This window comes from Dermacentor silvarum, chromosome 4 (genome assembly GCF_013339745.2).
Source record: "Dermacentor silvarum isolate Dsil-2018 chromosome 4, BIME_Dsil_1.4, whole genome shotgun sequence".
NCBI classification, from domain to species: Eukaryota; Metazoa; Arthropoda; class Arachnida; order Ixodida; family Ixodidae; genus Dermacentor; species Dermacentor silvarum.
In genome coordinates this window covers 226,821,753-226,837,549 of record NC_051157.2, presented here as the reverse complement: position 1 = coordinate 226,837,549, position 15,797 = coordinate 226,821,753, and the positions used below count along the sequence as shown (strand labels likewise).

General features: G+C 45.2%; 1 protein-coding gene across 6 annotated transcripts in view; it reads left to right on the top strand.

The window, feature by feature from the left end:
• Nucleotides 1–15,797, top strand: part of LOC119451014 (DENN domain-containing protein 2D-like) — a 428,171-nt gene that overhangs the window by 353,206 nt on the left and 59,168 nt on the right. For all 6 annotated transcript variants that reach the window (XM_049666396.1, XM_049666395.1, XM_049666393.1 and 3 more), the window contains one exon: nucleotides 12,329–12,482. In XM_049666396.1, coding sequence (XP_049522353.1) covers nucleotides 12,329–12,482 — 154 coding nt within the window. The remainder of the gene's footprint in view (nucleotides 1–12,328; nucleotides 12,483–15,797) is intronic.

Sequence of the window (15,797 nt, the reverse complement as noted above, 5' to 3'; positions counted from 1 at the left end):
CAGCCGTTCCCACTATCCGCCCCACCAAGGAGCATTCGGCACTATAAACTTCCATGAGATACCGCTGGAGGTGAGGTGGTTCATCACGTCCTTTGCCGTGAACATGTCAAAGAGTCTATTTAAATCTGCTGACGCTTTTTGAAATGTCCTTGCATTGTTAGAATAGATAACGCAGGGTAGTCCTCTTCGGCCGACAAATCGCCGCAAGCACAATATGAATGATTCGGACGTCATACTTGAAACGAGTTCGAGGTGGATTGCTCGCGACACGGCACACATGAAAAGTGTAACGTAGCACTTGGCGTCACCGTCTTGCGCGCAGTGCTAGGAGAGGTCCAGTGAAGTCAACACCAACAACTTCGAAAGGGTTTGTCGGCACCATTCGGTGACTTGGTAAAGGAGCGGTCAGAGCACTTCCTTGTTTGGCAGTGAAACCTTTGCACACATTGCAGCAATGTATAACCTTCTTGACTAGTGAACACGCGCTCGACAAATCCAGTAGTACTCTCTGATCTGTGTAAGAGTTTGTCGTACACCTCCGTGCAAGACTTGTTGATGAGCTCTTATGGCCACGAGAGTGGAGTAATGGTGATTTGCGGGGAGAATTATTGGATGCTTCACTCCTAGCGGTAACTTCAGAAGTGACAGACGTCCACCGACTCTGAGGATTCCGTCGGCATCCATAAACGGGCGGAGATCGCCAATGCGCGACGTGGGTTCTAGGGGTCGTCCTCGTGCTATGCAGTTGAGCTCTGCATAAAGTTCTTATTTTTGGACGCATTTGACCCAGTAGTGTTCTGCCCGAATTACTTCTGTCGCTCTCAGGTGGCCAATTTCTTCTGTCTTGTGTCGACAACGGTCTGTGAATCTGAACACCCAAGCTGTTATTCTTAATAGGTACTGAAGCTTGCTGAAACGCTCAATGCATAAAACTGGACTGTGTACTTTGGCTTCCATTACTACTTGAACAGCTGCTATCTCACTTCTGACAGTGTCGTCAAAGTCCGACGAAATGGATGGTTGGAGAGGCCACTTGTCCATGGATCAGTGTAGCCAGTCAGGACCATGCCACCATCTTGAGCATGAAGTCACCTTGTCTAACGTCACTCCCCGTGTTAGCAAATCAGATGGATTCTCCAATCCTGGGCAATATCTCCACTGGGATGGTTCTGTTCTGCTCTTAATTTCCGTGATACGATTAGCCACAAACTGTTTCCATCTTGTGCAGTCTCCTCGTATCCATGACAATACAATAGTAGAGTCGGTCCACATAATGTACTCAATACAAATGTTATTTAGGACACTCTTGACGTATGTCAGCAGTCTTGTGCCAACCAATGCTCCTAAAAGCTCCAAGCGGGGTAGCGTTGTTTTCTTTATAGGAGCCACACGTGACTTGGAGATCAGCAACATGGGTCGTTCATCTCTGGCCGCAACCGCGTAAATCGCCGCTCCGTGCGCAGCTGGGCTGGCATCGCAAAAGACATGCAGGTGCATCTCACTTGGCAACTTCCTTCCTTCGCCAAGGTAACGAGGAACTACTATATCCTGCAGTTGCAGGAACTGCCATACCCAACCTTGCCATTCTTCTTGAAGTTCATTGGGTAATTTCTCGTCCCAGCGTATTCCTCGTGTCCATAATCTCTGGAACAATATGCGTATGGCAATCGTGTACGGTCTAACGAGTCCGAGTGGATCGAATATTCTCGATGTCGCTTGTAAAATAAACCGTTTAGTGTCTAGTTTATCTTTCATGAACTCTAACAGGCTCTCAACAGAAAAAGTGAATACGTCTTTTGCAGGATTCCAAACAACGCCGAGAACTTTGACCGACTTCTCATGCAGGACCACCATTTCTTGACTGGTAGATTCCTGCTGGCGTTCCAACGCAACCATTAGGTTGGTAGAATTTGTGCTCCATTTACGTAGGACCATACCCGCCTCTTTCATAATTTCTTTCGCCTCACAACAAAAATTTTCTGCCTCTTCTTCCGTGGCGGCGCCAGTGACTAGGTCGTCCACGTAAAACGACTCGGTCAGTTTGGTCACAGTTTGTGCTTTGGCCTTATGTGCTCTCTTCACATGGTAAATGATGGCCGCTGTGAGCAGGAATGGGCTACACGTAGCTCTAAAGGGAATACGTGTCATCCTCTATTCTTGGAGCGGAGTACCCATTAGGTTGCCTTCGGCAAACCACAGGAACCGAAAGGCGTCTCTGTCTTCCTCCCGTATTGATATCTGCAGGAACGCCTTTTCAATATCAGCGATTGCTGCTATAGGGTGTGTCCTGAAGTGCAGTAGTATTTTTCCAAGGTCTTGGTACAGGTTGTCCCCCTTTTCAAGACAGTCGTTGAGAGATCTATTACCTTTTTCATGCAATGGCGCGTCAAAAACCACCCGAACTTTCGTGGTCAACGCTTGTTTTCTGATTACTTCTTTGTGTGGCATGTAATACACCTTGCCTTGCTCAGCAGGGAGGTCGTCGACGATTTCGGCGTGACCAGCTCGTACGTACTCACGTATGGTGTCATCGTATATTCGCAGCAGCCCTTTCTGCCTCGTTAGTCGATTAAGAAGCTTCTGCAGCCTTGTGACAGCAACCTGTTTGTTGTCTGAAAGCTCAAATTCATCCTTCCAAGGCAGTGCTACTTCATACCTTCCGTTGCGATATGTGACGGTGCTCTCAAAATATTGCATCACCTTGCTGACTTCATTGGTTCTGTCACCTGCATCAGAAATTCCAAGGTGATCAAGTTCCCAAAATGTCCGTAAGAACTCGTCCGACTCGTATACTTGAGTTTTCAAAACGCAAACCATTATGCCCGTTGTTGCTGGCAGTGACGTCAAACAGGTGGTGCGTCCTTGAAAAGTCCAACCAAGCTTGGAATTCATGGCAATCAGCGATTCATTGCCTTCACAACGTAGAACGTTGCCCGTCAAGACTCTCCTCATTTGATCAGAGCCGATCAGCACGCTGATTCCGCTTTGCGTGATGACTGATGCATGTATCGGTTCATCGGCTACGTCTGTTCCCAATTTCTTAAATGAAGCAACAAAAGACACTTCCATTTTAGTTTCTTCGATGTCTTGGCATATATGTGGAATCTCAATGGCGCTTAGCACAACCTCGATGTCAGAAAACTGACTTCGTAAGCGCAGCTCCACTATTCGTCGGTTTTCTGCCACCTGGTCTGAGGCGCTGGAAAACGTGTTGAGAGCTATCTTTATAGATCCAACACACTTGAGGCCCAGGTGTCGTGACAAGTCTTCGGTAACAAATGTGCGTTGACTTCCGCCATCGAAGACACCTCGCACGTAGCGGCAAATGTTGTCTCTTACCGCCCAGGCTCAAAATGTTTGCAGGAAGACGCAAGTCGATCCATCGTTGCTTCGTCGTCGTCCCCCTACCGATGCGCAAACTGTCATGCTTGCTCTTTCGTTCTTGAGTCCTTGGTGCGAGCTCTGAGGGATCCTTTGTGGGTCGCACATACTTGAGGCATGGCGACCTTTGCACCTCGAGCAAGAGATCCTCCGTTTGCAGTTGCGCGCCCCATGACCTTTGGTGGTGCATCGGAAGCACCGTTTATCATTCGATAGCACTTCCTTCTTCTGCGTCAGGGGCATATCCGCAGGGCAGGCTTCTGTGGAGTGCTGTCTTGATGTGCAGAAAACACACATCTCTTTGCACGGTTGAAACCCACGATCTGAGTTCGTGTGAAGAACAGATGACGCAGGCTGCTTCCAGTAGCGACTGCGGTATGGCTGGTTTGATGTAAGCTGACCGCCGCTGTCTCGCACGCTGTTGTTCTTATAGTCACTCTTCTCCAGGCTTTACAGTTCGATTGAAAGGAGTTTGAGTAGACCGTCTAGTTTCGAAGAACCAGCAGCATTGTCCGCGGTAGCACTCTCGACTTGCGCAGCACATGCACGATGGTAGTTAACTACGACGTCTCGGGGCACCTCCCTAAGGATGATGTCGCAGAGCATGGACGAAAACGACGACCTGTCCACACCCAATGACTCCAGGCCTTGGATGTTGACGAGTACGTGGTCGTAGAGTTGTCGGAGGGCTCTTGTGTCACCAGATGAACCAACAGGAGTCAGGTGTCGTAACCTTGCGAAGTATTCCTGCTCTTGGCGCGTCTTGTCCCGAAAGCGCTTCTGCAACATGTCTATGGCGTCCTTATAGCATCCTTCCGTAGTTGGAAGACCCGCGACCGCTGAAGCAGCGTCTCCTTTGAGAAATAGTCGCAAATAATGAAACTTCTCAGTGGCGGTAAGACTCGCATTGTTGTGAACAATCTGGTCAATTTGCTCCCAAAACTCCACCCATTTACACACATCTCCAGAGAAGGGAGTGATCGTGAGTTTTGGTAGCTTGGCTCCCGTCCTTTCCGATGGTGACGCAATGGTATGGGTAGCCGACGTTGAACCCTCGGCTGCGTGCGCAGTGTCACTTGAAATGCGGTCCCGCCTGCTCGTCAGCTCAGCAAGGGTATGCGTCACGTTGTCCTCATATTCCAAGACTGTCTTGTACTCGGCTTGGAATTCTTTGTCCGTGATTAGGCTCTCGAGGTGCACATTGATCTTGTTTAGTTCGTTATTATTTGCCTTCAGCCTCTCGTAGATGGAGTCGAGCTGCTCATGCGTTGCGGAGTCGCTACGAAAAAGGGCACTTGCCTCGTTGATGATCCGACTGTTCAAGGATCGTCGAGAAGTCCGCTTCGCCTTGAGCTTCTCCATTTTCCTGCAGGCAACTCGTAGCCGTCGGTTGGTCCATCCCGGGTTTCGGCACCAAAATTGTGGAATTATGACGTACAGCAGCCGCAGAATAACTCGATTCTGTCGATATAATTGAGAAGGGCTTTTAATAGCAGTGATACGGGCCGTGAAGACCCTGCTAGCAGGCGAGAGTCTCCGTTTTCTCCTCTCATGCTCGCCGACGCTTCTTCTTCTTCTCTTCTTGTTCTGCCGGCGCTTCCAGTGAAAGCAACAAGGGTATTTATTAGCCCAGTGTTTCGGAGCAAATTGAGCTCCTTCTCAATCCCCACCTTCTTTTCTCTCCCCTCTCCTCTTTTCTTATGATGGACCTTTTAAAAGCTGCACACCGTCACCTCCGAAGAAACGTCGGGCTAATAAATAGCCTTACTTGGTTGGAGTCACTGTCTAAGTTCTGGTCAATTTTCCCAACCAGACAGGTAATTCTATCGAAATGTTTAGCTTCTACCCAACTGGATATGCAGAAAGCTGGTTAGTTCATACTCCTCGTCTTAATACCGGACAAAAGCGTTTATCTTACACGTTACCCTGTCTTTTGAACGCCTACGAATTAAATGGCTTTGATTTATTTTTTTGTTCTTATCGGAATCACTGAATTATGTACAGTGCTTTATTTTGCATACTTCCTTTCGCTGTGATTTCATGCTGTTCCGTGGTTTGTATTGTCAATAGAATCTGTTTTTGTTCGAGACACCATCATTACCCTGTTTGTTACAATTCACTTATTGTGCCAATTTTGTGTATACTTTTATGCTTTGATATGCTGCTTCTGCCAAAATAAACAAATCAGGGGCTGTGGGCTGGTCAAGCTGCATGTGAGCAGCTTTTTTCCCTCCGTCCTCCCATCTAATATGTATGGTGGCAAATAAACTTATCATTATTATTATTAATTACTGTTGCATCGCCCATTTTGGACCTGCTGTTTGATTTGTTGATAGCTGCAGTCCCTGTATTATTGAAGGAGTGTGCTGAACTGGGCTGGTTGGTATGTCATTAGGACGGGAACAAACAGCGCTTGGACGGGACGAAATGAGGATGACAGACAAGGCGCTGAACTAATGACCACTGGTTTATACCGCAATAAACCAGTGGTCATTAGTTCAGTGTCTTGTCTGTCGTCCTCACTTCATCCGTCCAAGCGCTGTTTGTTCCCGTCCTCTGTATTATTAAGATAGTTATTTTGATTTTGCTTTAAATGGCTATGTTGTATATTGATTCATTTGGTTTCTGTATTAACACTGCTTGTGCTTCTTGCACTACAGTCAAACCCACTTAAATTGATTCCCAATATAACAAATGATCTTACCCTGCCTATAGAAACTATGTCTCAATATAACAACCATTTTCAAAAGCGCTGTACTGTTGCAACGAGTATGCCAAGCCTGGTCACGGCAGAAGGAAGGCACGCATGAAACACCGAAGCGTCTCCGACCATGCACCCCCCGCGCTAGTCCAACCGTGACGAAGATGATATGAGCGAGTGCCTGGTGCGCATTTCAGAAGCCACAAGGAAAGTTGCTCGTTTTTATTCATGCTGTAGTTTAGGCTTCTAAGGCCTTGCTTCTAGCCAACTACAACGCTTCGCTATCGTATCCACAATCTCGAAGAAAAAATGGGCGCATCTGCGCTCGTAGTGTTAAAATGGTAGTTGACCGAAACTGTCCGGCTGCTGTTTTAAAGAGCTATGACAGCACATTTTGTTTTTCAGATGACGTTTCTAACATGAACTTGCATTAGATGCTGGAAAGTGCCGAGAACAAAAATTAAGTTACGGAAAATTACCCTATTTACTTGATTCTAACGCGCCCTCGATTGTAACGCGCACCCGTTTTCCGTGACAAAAAAAACAAAAAATACTCAAATGCAACTTTCCCTCATTAGGAAAAACAATGATTTACTCCCGGTGCACTAAAGTTGCGATGAATAAAGAAAAAGTCGCAGTTTCGCCCGAAAGGCAAAGCATCAATTGCGATAGCAAATTAGTAGACTGCTATACGAAGTAAGGATAGTAGTTTATCGGCCGTATAAACTTGCAAACATTCGCTTACTAGATAAATTAATAAGCACGGTGTCACGCGCGCACAAGCAAACATGAACACTTCTCGCTCGATGACCGCGGAAACTCGCTGTCAAAATGCTGGAGTGACGAAGCGCGGCGAGCGAATTGACGTTCGTGCTAGCATGCCTCTCGCTTTAATGCAACCTGGCGAAAACACAGCGCGCGGCAGACTCTCCATGTCGCAGATCGCTTTCAAGATAGGGCTGAGGCGATCGTATCGCCGAAGTGGATTGTCGCAGAATACGTCCGGCTTCGGTGCAATGAAAGCCTTCCGCATTGCTTTGCTGGTGAAAATCCTTTCCTTCTGTTTGCGCCAGTCCTGCACGCAAGTTTCGGATTCTCCGAATGCCCGTTATGCGGCCCGATTTCTGTCCGTCTCTGTACGCATGATCACTTTCCTTTTAAGTGTGGCATCATGATGAACTCGGCACTTTATGGTGATAGAGCAGACGCAGAAAACGGAAAGACAGACAGTAGACTAATGCTTAAGCACGTGTACTGCAGCATATGGAGAAAGCTACGGCAGCTAGGCTAGAGTGTAGCTAGGCTCAAAGCGCGTGCGAGGCGGCCATTTTGAAATGCCAACGGCTATATGGTAATGCAGATTTAGGGTCATACTCGATTCTATCGTGCATGCAATTTTTGGACTTGTTTTATCGGGAAAAAAATGTGTGCGTTAGATTCGAGTAAATACGGTATGTTTTCGAACAAAGAAGTGCTGAATTGTAACTGCTGGTGCCAGCTTCACTGTCATTCATTTTTGCTCGTCTTGAAGGGCGAGTTCAGATATAACGAACTACTGATACAGCGGCCACTTTTTGCAGACCTATCGAGTTTGTTATAAACGAGTTGATTCTACTACAATTGTGTCATTAGTCAATCTGCCTTTTTTCGTCTGTATATGTCTTATGTGCATGTACTGTTAGGATGTCCCACTGACAGATTTCTTCCATAGGAGCTTCTGCTGCAAAACTTCTGTAGCATATTGATTGTGAAACAAATGTGCAATATATCTCAAACCACAAACAAGCAAGCATGGTAATAGCAATAGTAAGCACCCGTCAAAAAATACTAAATCTAGGATAGATTCCACTGCGCCTGCCATGCGTGTGCTTTCCTGAACTATTTGTGATAAGTCATGGGAAAAAGCTATATCAATGAGTGAGTCACACTCAGCGTGCTCTTGCGAGCCTATAATGAAAGTCTCCCAGTCAATACCTGGTAGCTTGAAGTCTCCTGAAAGAATAATACGCCCATTTCATGCTTTTTGTTCATCTAAATAACTCTTGATATCCTGTAGGTACGAAGCTGGCTTATTAGGTGCTCTGTATATTGCACTGAGAAGGACTAAGGCATTGTCTATCTTATCGTTGCACCACACACTCTTGTGGTTTTGGATACCTTGCATATGTATGCATTCAACATCTTCTTTAGCAATTATGGCAACAACACCTCCTGGGGATTGACGGTCATTCTGCATTATCTTATAAGTGGGCGATAGTAATTCATTGTCTCGTATGTCAGGATGTAGCCACGTTTGAGTTACTGTAACAGTGTGTGAGTCGTAGCTGGCAACAATGTATTCCAGGTCGCTAATTTTATTTACCAGGCTTCTAGCATTTAAATTGACAAGGCATAACTCTTCTTTTTTGTTGTGCACACACCTTCAGTCCTGGTTTCTTTGCGCTGGTGGGTGTGTGCTACGCTTAACCTTGACTTGGCGGTTTCTTGAGTAGTCCCAATAAGACGCCTCTTTGTTGGTGTATAAGCAGAAGGAGCTTGATGTGGGTGAATTGGTGTAACATACCTAAAGAAAAAAACAGCGCAAAAGAGACGAGGACGAAAAGAAGGCAGGTCTTCTTTTCATCCTCGTCTCCTTTGCACTGTTTTTTTCTTCAAGTATTGATATATAGTTTTTCTGTAGTCAAGGCGCACGCACTGTCCCTCCTCTCTTTCATTCCCAGTGGAGTTCCGAAGCAGTTTATGTTTAGCCAAGGTTTCTTTTGAGAAGTTATCTCAAACTGAAATGCCAGTTCCTTTTAGATGTTTACAATATTTGTAGATCTCTGCCTTTTGTCTGTAATCGTATGACCTTAAAGGGACACTTAAGCAAAACAATAAATCAACTTATACTGATAAAGTATTCAGAGAAAACTCTGCTGTCGTTAATTACACTGCAATAGGTCAATTATTAGAAGAGAAAATGAACCTCAAAGTTTTTTTTTTTTTGAATTTCACGCGGAAACTCCAACGTCAGCACATCGATGTGACGTCACGACTTCTAAAATAATTTTTCGTATTTGGGCCACGTTGGCTCAGTAAAAGTTCGTGAAACTTGCCACATTCAGTCTTGGGCTCCTTATAACACAATGTAGTCAATCTTTACCGCTAAAGAATTAACTGAGACCTAGAAGACGCTGTCAAATCCATGACATCACGGTGAGCTGGTGCGGGAACTTCAAGGTGGCGTCGCCACTCGCCTTCTGTGTTTTAAATTTTTTCTGGCTTACCAAGCGGCTTCTCGTGGAAGGGTAATCTACTGAGATAGAAAAAAATAATTTTTCCCTTTAGTGTCCCTTTAAGACAACAGGGCGAGGCCTCGCAGTTAGCTTTTTTCCCAATTCTGTGCAGGCGCTCGACAGTGCTCAGAGTAACGTGAAACTTCTTTTCCATTACATCTATTTGCACTTTACTGCACAGGTCATCTGGCGTCTTACTCTCCTCGTCCGATATTCCAAATATCATTAAATTGTTCCATCTGCTCCTATCTTCGAAGCTATCAAGCCTTTCCTGTTGCCTTTGAATAGCTGCATCTAATTCCTTCACTGTTTTCGTCAGCTGAGAGTTTTTTCGTGCTCCAAGGATTTGTAGGCTGTTTTCAACCTGTTTAAGCCGTGTACAGAGCCCCTGTAGATCGTTTTGAATAATCTTTTGGCCATGACATAATTCTTTTAGGAGACCCTGTGTATTTGGCCCTGGGTTTTGCTCAATGGTCTCCGGAAAGCAAAAGACGCCAACTTGCAAACACAGAATACAACACCTTTGGGCAAGGCAGCACAATAATAACGCGATTGTTGTCGCTGTTATTGATTGTCGCACAGAAGGAGTAATAGCTGACCTGTTCAAGGAACAGAAGTCAATTTTTGGTTGACATGGTTTCCAGCGTGCCGCCCTGCCCACTGAAAGTTGCATCCAAGGCTTTATACGGCGAGGTGAAGGTCCTGTGGTCCATCCGTGATGTCTGAGTTCCTGTACTTAAACAGTGGTGCCACCAATCCACTTGAAACCAGCAGCGTCATTAGCCAGTGTAACGTGACACGTGTTCGATGTCTCTGCTTGAATGATCGCGCTGATCATCAGCACCTGTCCAAGGAACAGAAGTCGATATTTAGTTAGACATGGCTTCCAACGTGCCGCCCTGCCCACTGAAAGTTGCATCCAAGGGCTCCGGCTTTATACGACGAGGTGAAGGTCCTGTGGTCCATCCGTGACGTCCGAGTTCCCGTACTTGTGCCGCCGATCCACTCGAAACCAGCAGCGTCAGTAGCCAGTGTAACGTGACACGTGTTCGATGTCTCTGCTTGAATGATCGCGTTGATCATCAGCACCTGTTCAAGGAACAGTAGTCAATATTTAGTTAGACATGGCTTCCAACGTGCCGCCCTGCCCACTGAAAGTTGCATCCAAGGGCTCCGGCTTTATACGACGAGGTGAAGGTCCTGTGGTCCATCCGTGACGTCCGAGTTCCCGTACTTGTGCCGCCAATCCACTTGAAACCAGCAGCGTCAGTAGCCAGTGTAACGTGACACGTGTTCGATGTCTCTGCTTGAATGCTCGCGCTGATCATCAGCACATGTTCAAGGAACAGTAGTCGATATTTAGCCAGCCGAGGAGGCTGGCTGCTTTCTAATAAACATATTAACCTGCAATAGTAGCAGCAAACTATTACGCGTGACCTCCAGTCACGGAGGCACCTATATAACGGAAGCCGTGCTTGCCACCTTTACTGCTGTCGCCATGCTGCCTACATGGCAAGCCCCTAGGAGCTGACATCTGGCTTCACTTTCGCTGCACTGCTAAACACGATTTGATTTCTTCCAGACTGCTGCATGCTCGGTTTCTGGTACTTGTGCAGAAAAAAATACACACTATTGGTAGTAAAATAGAGGAAACAGATATTGGCCACATGAGTGTCCATGGTTTTATGTGCTGTATTTACTCACATAATGAACGCACTTTTTCCCAGAAAAATATTCGCAAAGTTGGGGGGTGCGCTTATTATGTGGGGTATAATTTTGAGCGATTTTTTTTTTTTGGCAGCCACCTCTAACAAAGTTGCAGTTTCGCCCGAAAGGCGAACCATCGATTGTGATAGCGAATGCATAGACAGCTATACGAAGTTAGGATAGTAGTTTTATTGGCCATATAAGCTTGCAAAGTAATTTAACCAGCATGGTGTCAGTGTGCACAGGCAAGCATGAACCAATCACACTCGATGACCGCAGACACTGTTCAAACGCTGGTGTGAGGAAGCGCGGCAGCAACAGCGAGCGAAGTGACCTTCGTGCCGTGTATCGTTTCAACGCAAACAGCAGTGATAACGGAGCGCGCACGAAGGTATAAGCTACCTTCGCTTCTTGACTCAGCCCCCGACACAGATCGCTTTCAAGATAGGGCATGCGTAGCCGTGCAACGTGCAATTACTGCGCTGCCTCCCTCCCCTCCCACCGGCGCCATGCGCGCGATGAAATACGGTGTGTTTCCTTCCCGCTTTCCTCCCTCGAATGTTGGAGATAAAGCCGCGATCGTCAGTGCCGACGGCAAAAATGCACCTGGAGTTTCCATATGATTGCTATCGCAATAAAAGTAGAAGACACATGGTGTGATTCGGCGTTAGATACGACGTCCGATACAATCGTACCCACCGGACGCCATATCGGACACCGAATCGTACTGTGTCTCTCCTACTTCACAGCAGCAAGTTCAGGATGCGTTTATTATGCTGGAGAAGAAAATAATCCAAGTTGACGACTAAAGTTGGAGGTGCATTCATTATGCGAGTGCGTTCATTACGCGAGTAAATACGGTATATGTATATTGCACTTGGCATTAGATGCTCTGACAAAAATGTTGGAAAAAAAATGTCTTGTACACCGGAAAATACGGCACTATGTTCTGAACATTCCCTACTTCTACCTTTCCTTTGCCATCTCTCAGTAATGGAAATAAAGTTTGGTTCTTGTACTAATTAGATCTTGGGTAAATATTTGGCAGTGGGCACTTTAATCGGCAATATCATACATTATGACAAATGCTGAACAGTGTTTACCACTCTAAATATGTTTTCTGGGTCACTTTAAAAATTAAGGGACAACAGTTATGCTTGTTGGCCTCACTGCATGTGGAACATTCAGACAAGTGTATCTTTTGTGAAGGAAGGCCTTCTTTTTTGTGTCATGGCTCTGTGTGAATATGTCTATTTTCTTTCAGCGTGATGCCTTCATGCGTTCCCCATCCTCACGAGGTGCCCAGATGTTTCTACAGTGGTTTGTAGAAACGCAAGCATTTGAACAGTTCCTTCGTGAACGAACACAGCGCTTGCGGCAGCTTGCAAAAACGCCCCATCACCACCTGTTGCCAAAAGGTACCTCATACCATTTACTCTCTCTACCTTGAGCCCTAATATAATGAAGTTTGGTTTTATTAGAACGCACTGTTGGGTGAGTTGGTACGGACACACTTGTGCTTGCACAACAGGCATCGAGGGCACAGGAACACACGGACAGAAGCACTCACTCACAACAAATTTTCTTTTTTTACTTCAAGAAAACGACAAATACTGAGGGAGGCTCATGAAGGAATGAAAAAAGAAGGCAAATGTACAGGAAGCAACAAGTTCATTTCAGCTTGTGCAGATCAAAGGTGATAAACGTGGGTCAGTAAAAGCGAGCCAGGTGTCTGTGTCACAGCTCCTCCGCATCACTGACGTTGCTCGTCAGTGATGCACAGGAGCTGTGACACAGAACACAGCGTACTTGGTGTCAGACATGTCAGGGTGCTCGATAGGGTAACGCGAAACTCTCAGTGTTTTGGTCAGGCGGCTGTACTTGTATGGTTTTTGTTTGACTCACAAGTCAGTCATTGCATGATTGCCCATTGCCAACGAGGGCAATTAGTTTTCGCGAGTCTCAATAAAAGAAACGCAAGCATGGCAGCATCATTTGTATATGGCGGCATTGTTTGTATATACCAGCACCTGCTTGTGAATTGATGTAATCGCACCTCTGTGAGCAATAAACGTGGGAGCATATAGTGGTGACCCTTTGAGAGATTAGAAACCACATAAACATCAGTTTTTGCGAGCGCTTCTGAAAGCTGGCGCCGCTAAAAGCTCTGCAGACTTCTTCTCACCTGAAGCACAATATAAATTAACGAAATGCCATCAAATATACCAGCTGATAAATAATGCGGCCAGCCAGCTTGTGCAATTTTGCAGATTGGCTGACCAGATGTTAGCAAGCAAGAGTGACTTTTGTCCCCCTCTCATAATCCTGCATTCTGCTTTTATTTACTTATTTATCTATTTATTTATTATTTTTAAAAAATACGTTGGAACTTATTTCATGATAACTGTTGACGGTAATGCGAATAGCATTCGAGCAATGTAGCGACAGACCGTATTTCTCAAGTCACATTTATTTAACACATGTAGTTGTAATTCAGAGACTTTCGTTGCTTCAGCTGTATGATAAATACTCCGATATTGTACCACTTTGCTATGGTGTTCGCTTGACAAAGTCACCCATTAGCATGGCAGCATGATGACTGTGTGACACCAATGCAGTAACAATGGAACGACAAAGGAATGATATTGATGGAACGACAAAGGCAGTATAATGACGATAGCATGATGACAATGAAATGTCCATTTTTAATTTATGACAACGGCATAATGATGACAGCGTCACGATGACAACATGAGGACAATGAGATGATGATGACTGTTTGATGACGATGACTGTTTGATGATGACTGTATGAAAACAACCGGATGAAGAAGCTGGAATGACGACGATGGCACGACCCCAACAGCATGACGTATTGAGTTTGAGTTTGAGTTTATTCAACCACATGGTACATGAGAAATGTGCATTTGTGGTTGGGTTTGACGGGAAAAAAGCTGCATAGAAGCAGCTTGATGAGCCCCATCACCCCTAAAACAAAACAAAAACAACAAGCACAGGCAGCAGAAAACAACGATATATAAAAATACATATACATATGTGGTCTTTCACAGGAAATTGCGTATAAAACATTTACATAACACGAAAACCATATGCTCTATAATTGTTGAAATAAACACAATTGATATAACTCTGTTTTTGATAAAGTTCTCAAGTTCTCAATTGTTAGTTTCCACCTATTTAGTACATTTGGAAGACAGAAACGAAGAGTTTGAACCCCATAGTTAGTTCGAGTACGTGGTACATACCAAATCTCCGTATGTCGAGTTGTACGACAGGCTGTATTAGGTTGCAAGGCAGCTATATTACGTATGTACGTACTGCCTCTGCGTATTTCAGATTTAAAAGCCGACAAGAGCTGGTATTCATAGCAATGATCAACTCTCAAGATTCCGAATTTCTGAAACAGTTCAGGGGTGTGCGCATTATAAGAGACACCTTCAATAGACCGTAATGCATTTTTTTGCAGGGTGACTAAAGCATTTAAAGATTTTTTAGAGCCTGTTGACCAAACTAGATAGCAATAATGTAGATGAGAAGAAAAAAGGGCATTGTACACTAAAAGCTTTTGAGGGACAGGTAGTATATGTTGACACCTTCGCAATATGCCTAACACTCTGGAAAGTTTATGACTGATGTGCTCTGTATGGTAATCCCATAACAAGTGACGACGATGGTGAAGCGCCACAGCAGGACGACGATGGCATGATGACGATGGTACGATGACTGTGCGAGGACAATGGCTTACGACGATCACATGATGAGAGTCGGTGTCGAAGTTATAGTTATTACGATGGAACGACGGGGACAGCATCCTGACGACAGTGTGACAATGAATGTATGACGACGAAGCAATGACAACGATCGCATGATAAAGAAAGCATAATCATGATTAAATGTCGACGTCATTATTACAATGGAAGGACAAACAAGGAATGATGTCACTGGATTGACACGGTATGACGACAATAGGATGAGGTTACTGACGATGCTAAAATGAAAGCAGGATGACGGTGGCATGTCGACAATAGTATGAAGATGACTGTATGACAACAATGGCTGACGACAGTGGAATGATGAGAGTCGGATGTCGAAGTTACAATGACAATGATGGTATGACAATCATTGCCTCACGACAACTGTATGGCAATGACGTAATGACGATGATGGCATTAAAACAGCCACATAATCACGATTAAATGTTGACATCATTATTACAATAGAATGAGGATCAAGGAATGATGTTGATAGATGGACGAAAGAGGTATGACAACTACGGCATGACAACAATAGCATGAGGTAATTAAAGTGGTGACAGTGCTAAAATGAGAGCGTGACAACGATGGCATGACGACAACAGTATGACGACTGTGTGGCGACAATGGCAAGATGAGAGTCCGATGTCGAACCGTGAACGCATCCCGATTGCATTGCGATGACTGATGACAATGACGCAATGACGACGATGGCATGTAAATTTGATGAGGACAATGGGATAATGATGAGTACATGATGACAAGGGTGTGACAGTGACTGTATTATGAAACCTGTATGATGATGACGTCATGGCGATGGCATGGCGAATGACAAAACTGAAGTGAAGGTGATGGCACAACCACGACAGCATGGCGACAACGGTCTGACAATAGATGCATGATAACGACAGTTTGATGATGACGGTACACTCTTCAAAAAGTTTGCACCATTTGGGGCTTA